At 36.1% G+C, this 13,905-nt stretch overlaps 1 protein-coding gene across 1 annotated transcript; it reads left to right on the top strand.

Annotated features, from left to right (window-relative positions):
• The first annotated feature begins 9,632 nt into the window (after positions 1-9,632).
• LOC122037872 (acyl-lipid (9-3)-desaturase-like) lies at positions 9,633-11,439 on the top strand. The gene has a single exon (XM_042597327.1). The coding sequence runs from the start codon at positions 9,728-9,730 to the stop codon at positions 11,090-11,092; it is 1,365 nt and encodes a 454-aa protein (XP_042453261.1). The 5' UTR covers positions 9,633-9,727; the 3' UTR covers positions 11,093-11,439.
• The last annotated feature ends 2,466 nt before the right edge of the window (positions 11,440-13,905 follow it).

Raw genomic sequence — 13,905 nt, 5'->3', positions numbered from 1 at the left:
CTATGAGGTATGGGGTACTGTAACACCCACGAAATAATAAGCTATGTCTATGGGTATTTTCCTTTTAGAATAAAAGGGAAATGGAAATAGAACCAAAAAGAAATAAAAAGAAAGAGAGGTTAAGGTTTGAACCTTGAACCTCCCACAAATGATAAAGTTAAAGTGGTGTGTAATAACCACTAGAATCATGAATGACACATGAATAGCAAAGAATGGAAATTATAGATAAAGGTAAAGAATATGATTAAATAAGGGAACAAGAGAAAGACAAGTGGTTTTCCTCCTCTTTCTCTTGGTTAAGAAAAGAAGCAAGCAAAGAACAAGTTGCCTTTTTCTTCCTTCTCTTGCTATTTTCGAGGGAATAAAGAGAGTGAGAAGATAGAGAAGGCAAGGGGATGAATTGGAACACTTTTCATCCTCATTGGGAATAAATAGGAATGAGAGAAGAAAAGGGAAAGAAAGTTTGGTTAAATCTTCCTCCTTCTTCCTCCTCCTCCATTTTCTTCTCCTTCTTCCTTCTCCACCGAGATCTAAAGTTCTACCTCTCATCTCCGAAATCCAAGCTAAGGTTTCCTTCCTAAGGAAACTAGCTCACAAGAAGGAGTCCTCAAGACCTACTCCTTACAAACAAGAGAAAACAAAAGGAAGAACAAGAAGGGGGAATCTTTCTTCTTCCTCTTCACAAGGGTACCATCTTTCTTAGGAAAAACAAGCAAGAGGATGTAAGTATCCCCTCACCTATGGTACAAGTTGTTTATGTGTTTTCCATGAGATTAGGATGCTTAGAAAAAAAAGAGATCTAGAATCACTTCTTGAAACTTTCGGCCAAGACTTGAATAAAAGATTTAGAGAAGTTTAAGACCTAACTACGCATGCTCACTATGTTCTTATGATATGTACCCTAGTATAGGAGTTAGTTAATGTTTCTTATGCTTGTATGCTTACCTAAAACTTAGATCCATGCTCTTGAACTTTCAGCCAAAGTGTGAATAAAAGATTAGGAAGGCCTAAGACCTAAACTAAACATGCTCACTAAGTCCTTATGATATGTACCCTATGATAAGAGATTAGTTTGGTGTTCTTATGCTTGTATGTAGCTTATACCTCTAAATTCATGCTCATGAAGTGTTCGACCATGATAGAAGTAATTGACTAGGAGAGGTTAAAAATTTAGTCTACCATGATTATGACTTGCTTATTAATATGTTATGAAGAGTACTTAGTGTTTTCACACTTGTATGTTGATTGGAACCTAAATGCATGCCGCCTTAGGGAATTAGGGTTTCAGCCATGATAGAAATGAAGACCTAGAAGTGTTTAAAAATTTAAGCTATCATGCTCATGACTTTCCTTAGGGTTTCATGCTTGTATGTTGTTTGGAACCTTGATGTATTGCACCTTAGGGCTTCGGCCATGATGAGAATTAAGACCTAGGAGAGCTTAAAACTTGCTCTAACATACTCATGACTCTTCTTATTGTTGGGGTTGCAAGGTTGCAAACATAGTCCCATATTGGAAACACATGGGAAAGATCATGGGTTTATAAGAGAAAAGATATCTCCATTGGCATGAGGCCTTTTGGGGAGAGCCCAAGAGCAAAGCCATGAGGGTCTAGGCCCAAAGTGGACAATATCATGCTATTGTGGAGATATCTAAATTCTTTTCGATCCTACACTTATGACATGATATAAAGCTAACTTAGGGTTATCATGTTTGAATGTTGCTTGAAATCTAGATACATGTCTCCTTATGTTTCGGCCATGATTAATTTTAGGGTCCAAGGAAGCTTAAAATTAAATCTAGCATGCTCATGAATTCCCTTATGATATGATATGAAGTTAGCTTGATATTCTTATGCTTGTATGTTGTTTAGAACTTCGTTTCATACCCCTAAGTTCGGCCATAACCAAGTTAAAAGACCTAGGGAGCTTAGAACCTAAACCAAATATGCTCATTATGTTCTTAATGATTTATGATGTGAAATTGGTGTAGGGTTCACATGCTTTTATGTTGTTTATAACCTAGAACTAGACATGGTAACTTTCGGCCATAACAAGACCAAGAACCTAGGAATCTAAGAACTTAAACCAAATATGCTCATTATATTCTTAATGATTTATGATATGAAATTGGTTTAGGGTTCACATGATTTTGTTGTTTATAACCTAGGGCTAGGCTTGGAACTTTCGGCCACTACATGGAATTAGGGTTAGAGACCCAATTATGTTTTTACTATGTGTCTCACATGCTACGATATGAATGAAGAGATGCTAGTTAAGGTTTTCCATGCATGATTATGTTTCCTATGATGCATTATATGCTCATTTATGTATGCTTATGAACCATGCATGATAATGACTCTCATGATGTGTTTTATGCTCAAGTATGCATGCTTTATGATATGACAAGTAATATGTTCATTTATGTATGCTTATGAACCATGCATGATAATGACTCTCATGATGTGTTTTATGCTCAAATATGCATGCTTTATGATATGACAAGTAATATGCTCATTTATGTATGCTTATGAATCATGCATTATGATGACTCTTATGATGTGCTATATGCTCAAGTATGCATGCTTTATGACATGATAAGTAAAGGCCTAAGAGTTGCTTCCCTATTAAGCGGGACTAAGAGCACTCTTTATGACATGACAAGTAAAGACCTAAGAATTACTTCCCTATTAGTTGGGACTAAGAGCACTCTTCATGATATGATAAGTGACTATGACATGTTATTTTACTTTGTATGGCTTGTACCAAGGGTGGGCTCCATAAGCGCCCCTAGGCCGACGGACTATGAACGGGTCTAGTAAAAAGGGATGGGCTCCTTAGTACGCCCCTAGGTCGACGGTCGTAGTACGAACCTAGTTCCCTAGTAGGTTCGGGGCTAGCTACCCTGTCCTAGGGATTGCGCGCATTTATGTATGTATGTGGTACAAGTCGGGCCCTCATGATGATATTATGTTCAAGTATTATATGATATGTTTTAAGACATCTTGCATATGACATGACATATGTTTTTAAAAGACATCTTGCATGATATAATAAGTTATGATTTATATGACATGATGTTCTTTTATTTATGATATGATATATCATGATGTTCTTTATGATATGATATGCTCTTATGATTTATATGACATGATGCTCTCTTATTTATGATATGATATATCATGATGCTCTTTATGATATGATATGCTCTTATGATTTATATAACATGATGCTCTTTTATTTATGATATGATATAGCATGATGTTTTTTTATGATATGATATGCTCTTATGATTTATATGACATAATGCTCTTTTATAATATGATATATCATGATGTTTTTTTATGATATGATATGCTCTTATGATTTATATGACATGATGCTCTTATGATTTATGATATGATATAGCATGATGTTCTTTATGAGATGATATGTTATGATGCTATGTTTACATGATATGATGTTTAGATGATTATGTCTCCATTGCTATATGATGATGTGATTATGCTATGAAATACATTTTTGTGAGTAGGAAAGGATCTTACTAAGCCTGTGTGCTTATAGCTTACTTTCCTTGTACCGCAGATAAAGGCAAAGAATGGATAAACTAGGGGAGCCGTAGGAGAGGCAAGAGATGTGTGTGGTTGTGGCTCGGCTAAGAAAAAGAAAAAGACCTGCTTATGTTATTTTATGTTGACATGAACTAAGTTTATTTATGTTAATGTTTCGCTCGATTCATGATACTTATTCGGATTTATGATAGAATTTGACATCGTGACCTCGTTCATGGAAAGAATATAAAAAAATAAATACTTCCGTTGTTTTAATATGCATGTATGTTTCCCCTTGCAAGTAAGTAACTCCGTCCTACTAGCAGGAGGGGCGGGCGTTACATTTACAACCGCCTTGGATTAACAACCATCTAGGTTGTAACCAAGTCAAATCTGTTTGTCTCTTTTCTTTTTAATTAGTTGTTCATTTTAGTTTATTTTAATTATGATATTGCTACTAATCTTGGTTGAAAAGAAGGGAAAGTTTTTATTTTTGTTTACAGACACTGCGCCCTCTCACCGGCCCCGCTGCTATGCCAACAAATGACACTATTACTCCACTTTATTAGGTACAAATTTTTTAAAATTAAGTATAATTGTATGTTAATTTGGTACAATTAAATGTCCAAATTTATATGTTATTAGTCATATAAATGCAGTTTAATTAGGTATAAAAGGTCCAAAAGGAGGTATAATTCCACCTTAATTCAGCGCAATTTAAACTAAATCAAGTACATTGTCTATCCAATTGAGTGCTATCTACAATAAGTTGATCAATCATCAATATGTACAAATTAGGTACAGTTAATTAGGTATAAATTATCCTAAATAAAGTATAAATATAGTTTAATTGTGTATAAAAGTAGTTTCATTGAGTATAATTATACAAGATTTGACTATCTAAGTATAAAGCCCCCTCATCTGAAATATGTCCTTACCTCACTGTTAAAATACTTATTGATGTTGTGTACATGATCCTCAGGTGCGTGGGTCAAAAATCTTAAAAGTCGAAGCAGAGGCAGTAAATCCTACCAAACCCTAATCATCTCTCATCTCCCACCTAACTCCCTAAAATCAATCCTCTCCCTCCCAACTCCCTCTTGCAAACTTCGATCTGTATCCTAAAATCGATGATAACGCCAACAGAGGCGACGACAGCAAGATAGGCGGCGACGGCAAGAGATATTTGAGTGCTAAAATGGTGAGCCCTAAGATTTAATTTCAACATATTGTTTTAGAAGGGATTTATGGTTAAAATGTTTGTTTATTATAAATATAGAGAAAAATTATGTTGTTTTTGTTGGAAGGAACCCGGTGTTTATGACAGTTGGGAAGAAAATCATGCTCAAGTTAACAAAAATAGTGGCGTGTTACACAAATCGTATCTAAGTAAAGAGGAAGCATTGACAGCTTTTAATTCATACAAGGAGAGCCAATGTGCTTCCTTCACCCCTAATTCCAAAAAAGGTTCGAGTTACGCTTCGGCATCAACTTCAACTGCTTCTTCAAGTTCTAGTAAAAAAAAAAGCAAAATGAAGAACTATCAAAATTAATCAATATTTAGCTAGAGTTAGCTGATGAGGACTGTAAAAATGCATCTAAGATTGCTAACATGTATGAAGAGTTAATAAACAAATTGGATTCTCTGCATGTTAGTGATTTATTAATAAATTTGTTTAAGTTGGATGAATATATCTCTTATAAAAAATAGTTAGATGAATGTACTCGTAACTGTTTTCTACATGAACTTGTTTCTTGTTTCTTTCTTGCTTATGGGAGCCAAATATGACCATCTCATTTGCATGTGAAGATTTTGTCATACTTAATAAGCTCATTTAAAATTCATTATACAAAAAAAAATCAGGCACAATTGACTCTCATTTAGGTATATATTTACGCGATTTCAGTACAATTTGTTATCTATCAGGTATATTTGGACGAAGGTTGGCACTCTTGTGGCACCCAAATAAAAACACTGCTTGATTCAGTATAATATATCCAAATTCAAGTTGATTGAGGGATTGTACATTGTATACCACACGTTCCTTAATGTTTATTAAGGGAACATCATTACATATCATATATCCAATTTGTTAATACCAAACATGCATACGGTACCATATTACAATTAATTGGTCATTATCATCATATACATAATTTCTCAATATTTGTACTCATCCTTGCACATCATATACCCAATTTATCAATATTTGTACTCAAGTTTGTGTCGAAATTAGACATGGTCATTTCATAATCCCACCATTTGAACCAAAGTATATAAAATAGCACATATTAAATATCAAAGCACAAGCACATATTATTCATATTCCTAATATCATCCATAAACACAATAGTAATTATTACATAATATAAAGTCAACATAAACCACAAACACAACTCATACATGTTTACATATAAAATCATAATAGATCATAGTATACTACATAAACAGACAAACCAAATCTTGTACAAAGTTTTCAAAACAGAACTATCATATAATGTGTAAATCACCAATGCTACTACTCGGTGTAGGTCTTATAGTATGTAAGACCATGCTTGATCCCCCTTCTGGCAATCTCTTTTTCCTACGGAAGTGTAAAAAAAAGTATTAGTCAGGCTACCTACAAATAAACTAAATGTCATATATTTACTAACAAATGATAAATCAAACACTTAAACACTATTTTAATAAAGCAATAACTAGTTTATAGCTTCTTTGCAGCTGTGTCTATTGTGGTCTTTCTGATGACAACGACTACACTTTGACACACGTGTTTCAACTTGAGATGGTATCCTCTTAGTCGTCCTACGACTTGGCTGACTAAGCACATCAAGAGCATTGATTACATTTTCTTCATCAAGATTTGACTCGTTAATGTCAAAAGTTGAGATTGGATTAATAATTCCTTTGTATGCTTGACGAGACATTTCAGTCTTGAAATACTTGTCAGAAAAATCATACAGCGACAATGACCTCGACTTAATAACGGCGCAAGCGTGCTTGCATGGAAGCTTATTGATATGTCAAGCTCTGCATGAACAATTCTTATCTATTAAATCAATAGAAAAAGATTTTTCACCATCAACTACTTTAAACCTCTAATTATGACTAATGCACTCTCAAATTTCGGGATTCAAGATATACTCTAGCAATAGCCTTCTCCTTTCTCAGACTTAATTCCTTAACTATCGCCAATATTGATTCACATCGTCGGTGCATTATGTTCATGATCTGCATTCGTATGTGGTACACCATAGCCACAATAGGAAGATAACGAGCTGGTTTAACCCAATTATTCCAATACTCATCTATGCTATTATTCATAACACCCCATCTATCACTAAGAGATAAAGTATTTGCTCAACTTTGAGGATGAGATTATACAATAAACCCTCTGGCAAGTGGCATGGAGTCGATGATATTATTTATATGTTGTTCATGTGCTTGCAAAAATGGAGCATACGCAGCTTTCTTGAATACCAAAGATCAATGCTTTTTGTTATGTTTTGGATAACTTCACAACACCTAGAATGAGGCAAACAAATTACTTCGGATTCAAAACATGTATCTGGACAAAACTAAGTAATTATTTACCTGCTTCCCAAAATTATCCACTAAATACCTCAAATAATAGGAATGGTGACTACCCACAAATAATTGTTCAACTGCCTTTATAATCCTAGGATGTCTATCGGAGAAAAAAGTAAACTCTTTGAATAAAATGTTTTAACATGAAATTAGGACACTTCTCAAATGATAACAAAACTATTCCCAATTAGTATCATTCTCCACGTCCACTATAGAATAATCAATTGTGAAAAGATTATCGTTGGCATCCTTCGACACAGCAACTATGATACAACCTTTATACTTATTCTTTATATGAGTCTCATCTAAAAAAATCAACGGCCTACAACCAATAAAAAAACCAACTACACATGCATGGAAACAAATGAATAACCTTTTGAATTTAGATGTTACGGGATCAATCTCGCACTCAGCAACACTGCCAGGATTTGTTTCTTGAATAACACAATAATACCATCTTAGCCCATCATAGAATCCCTTCTTTGTGCCATTAATATCATGCATCGCTAACTCCTTGCGTTTTCATACTTTGTGGTGGTCTAACTCTACCTCATAATTTCTTTGCAAGTTTTTTTGAATTGTACAAGGCCGATAAAAGGGCTCTCCTCTCAATTTATTTTCCACTGCATTAGCAATCCAAGTTGCATCAGCTTTAGGATGCCCTTTACTACGCAGATTGTTCTCACTACATATATGCCGCGGGTTGCATTTTCGGATCGTAAATATAATATATGCTTTATCTTTTGAAGTATAAATTCTCCATCCACAACTCCTTTCACTACAAATAGCAATTACCTTCTCGCAGTCATTTTTTCTATAAACAAATGAATGTTTTGTAGTAACAACATAGTTTTTAACACATCTTCTAAAATCAGTAGCATCCTTGAAATTTTGCCTTTCACCATGGATGCAGTTAATCCAAGCATCTATAGTATTCGACAACGGGGCTTGTTTGATCTCCTCATCACTTCTTGACTATGTCTGTTCCTCCTCAATCCTTACCAGTATAATATGATTAATAGTGTCAACTTAACTATATCATATGCATATGTGCTAAATGTAACATATAATATTATCAAAACTATAATATGAAGAGTGATATAATATAGTTACCTCCCCAAATTTAGGTTGTCGTCAACATGTTCATTTCTACTCTCTACCCTCAAATCGATCATGCTCAGCTCCATACACATATGAAAATGTATCATATTGAGCACATCATCATCGTCATTAAAGTCACATACATCTTATGTTGCGGAGCTAGGTATTGCAGAATCATAGATTCGGGAGTAATCTCCACACATTTTTTGCCAAGACTCGCATATATATCTATCAAACTACAACTACTAAAAAATGAAATCACAAGCAATTGGTTCTTGCACTTACGACTACCCAAAAATGTAAGGTTGCAAGCCCCACTTCTAGAATCCATTTTAACGTAATTTATAAAAATATAACATTTGATTCAATCATATAAAAACTGAAGATCAAAGCTTCATTCATATACAATTCAAGAATATTTTTTAGAGATTTCCTAATGATTTAAAATATTTATATTTAAGAACTACACAATAAAAATTTGTCATCAATTCGTCTCTAAATAATACAACCTCAGTCAGACAATTAAATCCCAAATCTTATCTTATTTACAAATTCAGTTTTATTCAACCTCATAAATTTTGAGCATCATACTGTTTAACTTGGGTGCAATACTCTGTTTATTGATAATCACTATAAAATGTCCACATATCTCAATCTTTTTTTAAATTGAAAATGATGCAATACAAACTCATTTATAAATTTGTAATTCCAAAATTGAAATTGAATTTTATTCAAGCTCAACCTCACAAAATCAAAAACACCCATGAACTAAAACATCCATGACCTAAAGCTTTGATTTTTCACACAAGAATAGCAAATTATTCGAAATCTAAGGCAGAAAATTATAACTTACCGATGATTCTTGAGTTGAATGTGAAAGTAGGGTTTTGTTGGTTTTCTGATTTCTACCTTCAAAGTCAATGGAGATATTTTTGGGTCGAAGTAAGGGAGGTCAGGTCATTGCCGATGGTTTGGAGGAGAAGTCGGGGACTGCGTCACCAATAGTTTGAAGTCGCGGAGTCTCGAAGTAAAGAGAGGGGGTGCGTCGACAGTTAGGAAAGAAATAAATAATATTAGGATTTTAATTTAATATGAGGATAACTTAATAATTTTATATTGATTAGGGTGTTGAAATAAATAAACTAATTTATCAGACATTAGAAAAAAAAACTCTGACATAAAGATTGAGAATAAATATTTAGATTTATATGGAGATTTAGAACAACTTCCCTTAAGAAATTAAATATATGATCAGTAATTTGAAATGGATAACTTTTGAATGGAAAATCCGATTTGATCCCATAGCAGCCGAGATAACGGGTCGGCCAAGCCGGTTTAATATATTTTTTTTTTGCTTGTTATGTATCTTTTCCCCCTCAAAACGCCGTCACGTCAAAGATTTTGTGTGACAAAATCGGCTCCATGTGGAGGAGGTTAAAGCGATAGGGTGAGATCTGAAGCGTCTCATCTTCACATCTCTTCTTGCAATGGCCGCCGGCGGAGACAAACGGGAGGCGGAGGTCCGAGGCATCACCTCGGAGGAGCTCCGCGCGCACAATGTGGCCTCCGATCTCTGGATCTGCATCCACGGCAAGGTCTACGACGTCACCGCCTGGGCCGAACACCATCCCGGAGGCGACCTCCCGCTACTCAGCCTCGGCGGCCGGGACGCCACCGACGCCTTCGTCGCCTACCACCCCGCCTCCGCTTGGTCTCATCTCGACCGCCAGTGCTTCGTCGGCTTCCTCGTAGATTACCATGTCTCCCCCGTCTCCCGCGACTATCGCCGTCTCCTCTCTGAGATCTCCCGCTCCGGATTCTTCGACAGCAAGGGTCTCGTTGCCCCTCTCACCCTCTTGGCCATGCTCTTCCTCTTCTCCGCCTCCGTCGCTGGCGTCCTATTCTCCCGTAGCACCGCCGTCCACGCCCTCTGCGGTGGGATGATGGGCTTACTCTGGATCCAGTCCGGATGGATGGGTCATGACTCTGGCCACTACCGGATCGTGTCCGATCCGCGCCTCAATCGCTTTGCGCAGATCGTCACCGGGAACTGCCTCACCGGCGTCAGCATCGCCTGGTGGAAGCGGAACCACAATGCCCATCATATTGCCTGCAATAGCCTCGACTACGACCCCGATCTCCAGCACATGCCATTCTTCGTGGTCTCCTCCAAACTCTTCGCCTCGTTGACCTCTTGCTACTATGACAGGAAGATGAACTTCGATGCGGTCTCGAGGTTCCTAGTCAGTTATCAGCACTGGACGTTCTACCCCGTGATGTGCTTTGCAAGGATCAACCTTTTTGCCCAATCCATCCTCCTCCTCGTCTCAAAGGTGAATGTATACAACAGATGGCAGGAGATCCTCGGCGTCTCTGTCTTCTGGATCTGGTTCCCTTTGCTCGTCTCCTGTTTACCGAATTGGCCCGAGAGGGTTATGTTTGTTGTCGCCAGTTTTGTTGTTACTGGAATACAGCATGTCCAATTCTGCTTAAACCATTTCTCCTCGACCGTCTATGTTGGGCCGCCACAGGGGAACAACTGGTTCGAGAAGCAGACAGTCGGAACTCTGGACATCTCTTGCTCTCCTTGGATGGATTGGTTCCATGGCGGGTTGCAATTCCAGACGGCGCACCATCTGTTCCCTAGGCTGCCGAGGTGCCATCTCAGGAAGATCTCACCTTTTGTGAAGGAGCTCTGTAAGAATCACAAACTGCCCTACTCCAGTGCCTCGTTCTGGGAGGCAAACAAAATGACAATTCGGACGCTTAGAGCTGCAGCATTGCAGGCTCGGGACTTTGCTAAGCCGGTTCCTAAGAATTTGGTTTGGGAAGCCGTTAACACACATGGCTGAAAGATTGTACCGGACTTGATTTTGTGCTTCTAATAAGGGAAGAATGGTTGATGATGTTTTCATCTGGATAGATCCCTTATCTTGTTGAAAGTTCATACCTCTCTTCTAGCTTTTGTTTTGTATTTTATTTCTAGAGTCAAGGTTTTATCATTGAATTCCGCTATCATGTTCACTGAGAAGGAAGAATTAGCTTAGTTCTGCAAGGGAGTTTGCTAAGTTTCAGCGTTATGTTTTTTTTCTATATTCCTAAGTCTTGCCAACTTTTCAAACTTTATTTCCCTTCTCTAGCTATGTAATAGTTCAGAAACAGTTGCCCTCAGTTTAAGAAGTAGATTTTTTTTCTTCCATTTTATTGTTAAAGTTGATCTTTCTTTGTCAACGACAAGCTGCTGAAACAAAAGATTTGTCTCCTTTCCATTTCTCTAACTCCGGCATTAAATAACTGCTTTCATTTCTGCCATTAAGAAAGTATGCATAAACTGTTTTTTTTCCTAATGATCAAAGCCTCATTTTGTGATCTACTTATGTAGTGAAACTTATCAATGTCTTTAAATGAAATTCAATTATTCTCTTACCTCATTTAGTTGATACCTTGGAGTTTGAATCATAAAGCTTGATTTATTAAGCATACTCTCAGGCACAAAAATATCTTGCTGATCCGAAGTTTCTCATATGTGGCTCATTTCCTTGGCATGTGGGCTGTCATAAATGTTGAGACTCTGGTCCACATCTTAGGAGAGTTTGTGAAACATGTTAGAGAGATCTTGCTACTGCTGTCCTCTCAATCTTGATTAGTATAAAGTACAACCTGAGCAGTTAAAATTACCTAATGACAGCAGAGAAAAGGAGCTTATAGGTTTGTAATATCTACCTAAATCTTAGTTTTGATTTCTCAGATCATGGAAATGGAATTTATTTAGTTCCGGATACTGCAGTAAAATAAAGAGATTGTTGATGAATTTTTTGTTTTGTTTTTTGCAATTCAGAAAAGATAAGATGTGTAGAATATTAGTGATTGATTAGGTAAACTTTAGCTCTATGATCTTCTGCATTAGGTTATGATGCTGGTCTCTACTTCAGTGTGACTAATAGGACTACTTGAAATGCTGGAAGCATGCGGATTACTGAAGAGAAAATTCTCAAACTCCAGCAAACTAAGGAAGCCGGTCTGGTAAGTCTGACCCAGTTACCACTCCATAAACTAATCATCATTCTGGTTATTGAACTCTGATTCCATTTGAACCATATTTGCTTGAGCATGTCCTAAGCAACCACCATTAGAAGTCACTTTCTTGATTTCATTTAATTGTGACTTCGTCTAATAACCTTTCTTCAATATTCTCTCTGTGACAGCTAACTGTTGTACAAAAATGCTGGCCCTCATGCATGTCTATAGTCTAACTGGACAACAAAAGCAAATTTGTGAGCCAATCAATGAAAGGGCCAGTCTTCCAGCCTATATCTGCTGGAGGACAATGACAGGTATATCAGCTTGCAATTTTCTGTGCACCGTCGGAGTGCTTGTCATATGTTTTTGTCATAGCAAAATCTTGACTAGGGTTTAGAATATTGAACAGGATCCAACAATGAAATTGATGTAAAGTATAAGAGTCAGAGATTATTTTTTTATGACGCCTAGATTTTCATGCTAATTATACAATTATAGGCAATATTATTTATTTTTGTCTTAATTAAAGGTTGGCACACATAGCTGAGATGTACAAGAGGATATCTTCAAAGGAAGTTCAGTTCTCAGATGGGTAGGAAGGCTCTTCGGAGGCTTGTAGATGATAACGTGGTTACTAAAAGAGTGAAATCCTCCTTTGATAACCAGTAGCATCAGTTAAGATGCCATTGCCAACATGTTTGGTTCAGATTCAACGACTAAGTTCGTGATCCCCGAGTTCGAAGTCAGTTATCGGAATACTTAGAACCAATACCTTGAATATCATTTGGAATGAGAAAACGTCTACAAACAGAAATATTTAGGATGTAATTTTTCTTGTTGAAATCCAAATCTTTGGGAAATTAAAAGTTTATGTTTTTATCTATTTTGTCAAAAAAGATTCCTCTTGCCTGGGGGAAACGACACAATAGTTAGACCCTTAATCAAGGCATCTAAGGAAAGTGAACTCAAGCATCTTATGACTGATAAAAAATTTCACTTGGATCGAACAGGTCTCCCTCAAAATTAATCGATTCATAGAATTTGATACATATTACCAACTAAACAAAATATTCCTCCTTTCAAATTTTTCAAAATATCTCATTTATAATTTTCTACCTAAAATACTCTTCTTCAGTCTACTTTGGAATTAGTTTGCATAAAACACTATCATCTTGTATAAAGTAACATTAAGATGATAATTATTTTAACCAAAATTTATCAAATAATTATAAGGTAGAATTAATTTGATCAAAATAGCTTCATAGTCGTGTTTTGCCCAACGTAGAGACGCAGAGCCGTTTTGACCACTAAATTATTTTAATGTTTTTTTAAAAAAAAATATAGTACTTTTATTATTATTAGTAATAATGATGATGATTTGAGTGTGATTTTTTTTTCTTCCTTCATCTTTATGCTTTTTTGCACTTTTCTTTTCTTTCTTCTTTCTTTTTTTTTTTCTTTCCTTTCTTCTACCATTCTTTATTTATTTCTTTTCATCATGAATCTCTTTCTTTCCCCTTTCCATCTTTCGGAATAAATAGGAAGAAAGGAGCATACCTCATGGCGAGGGTGATTTTTTTCTTCCTTCATCTTGAATTTTTCCCTTTCTTCGGATTTTTTTTCTTTATTTCTTTCCGTTCCCCAA

Source organism: Zingiber officinale, chromosome 1A (assembly GCF_018446385.1).
Source record: "Zingiber officinale cultivar Zhangliang chromosome 1A, Zo_v1.1, whole genome shotgun sequence".
NCBI classification, from domain to species: domain Eukaryota; kingdom Viridiplantae; phylum Streptophyta; class Magnoliopsida; order Zingiberales; family Zingiberaceae; genus Zingiber; species Zingiber officinale.
This window is presented reverse-complemented; position numbering and strand designations above follow the sequence as displayed.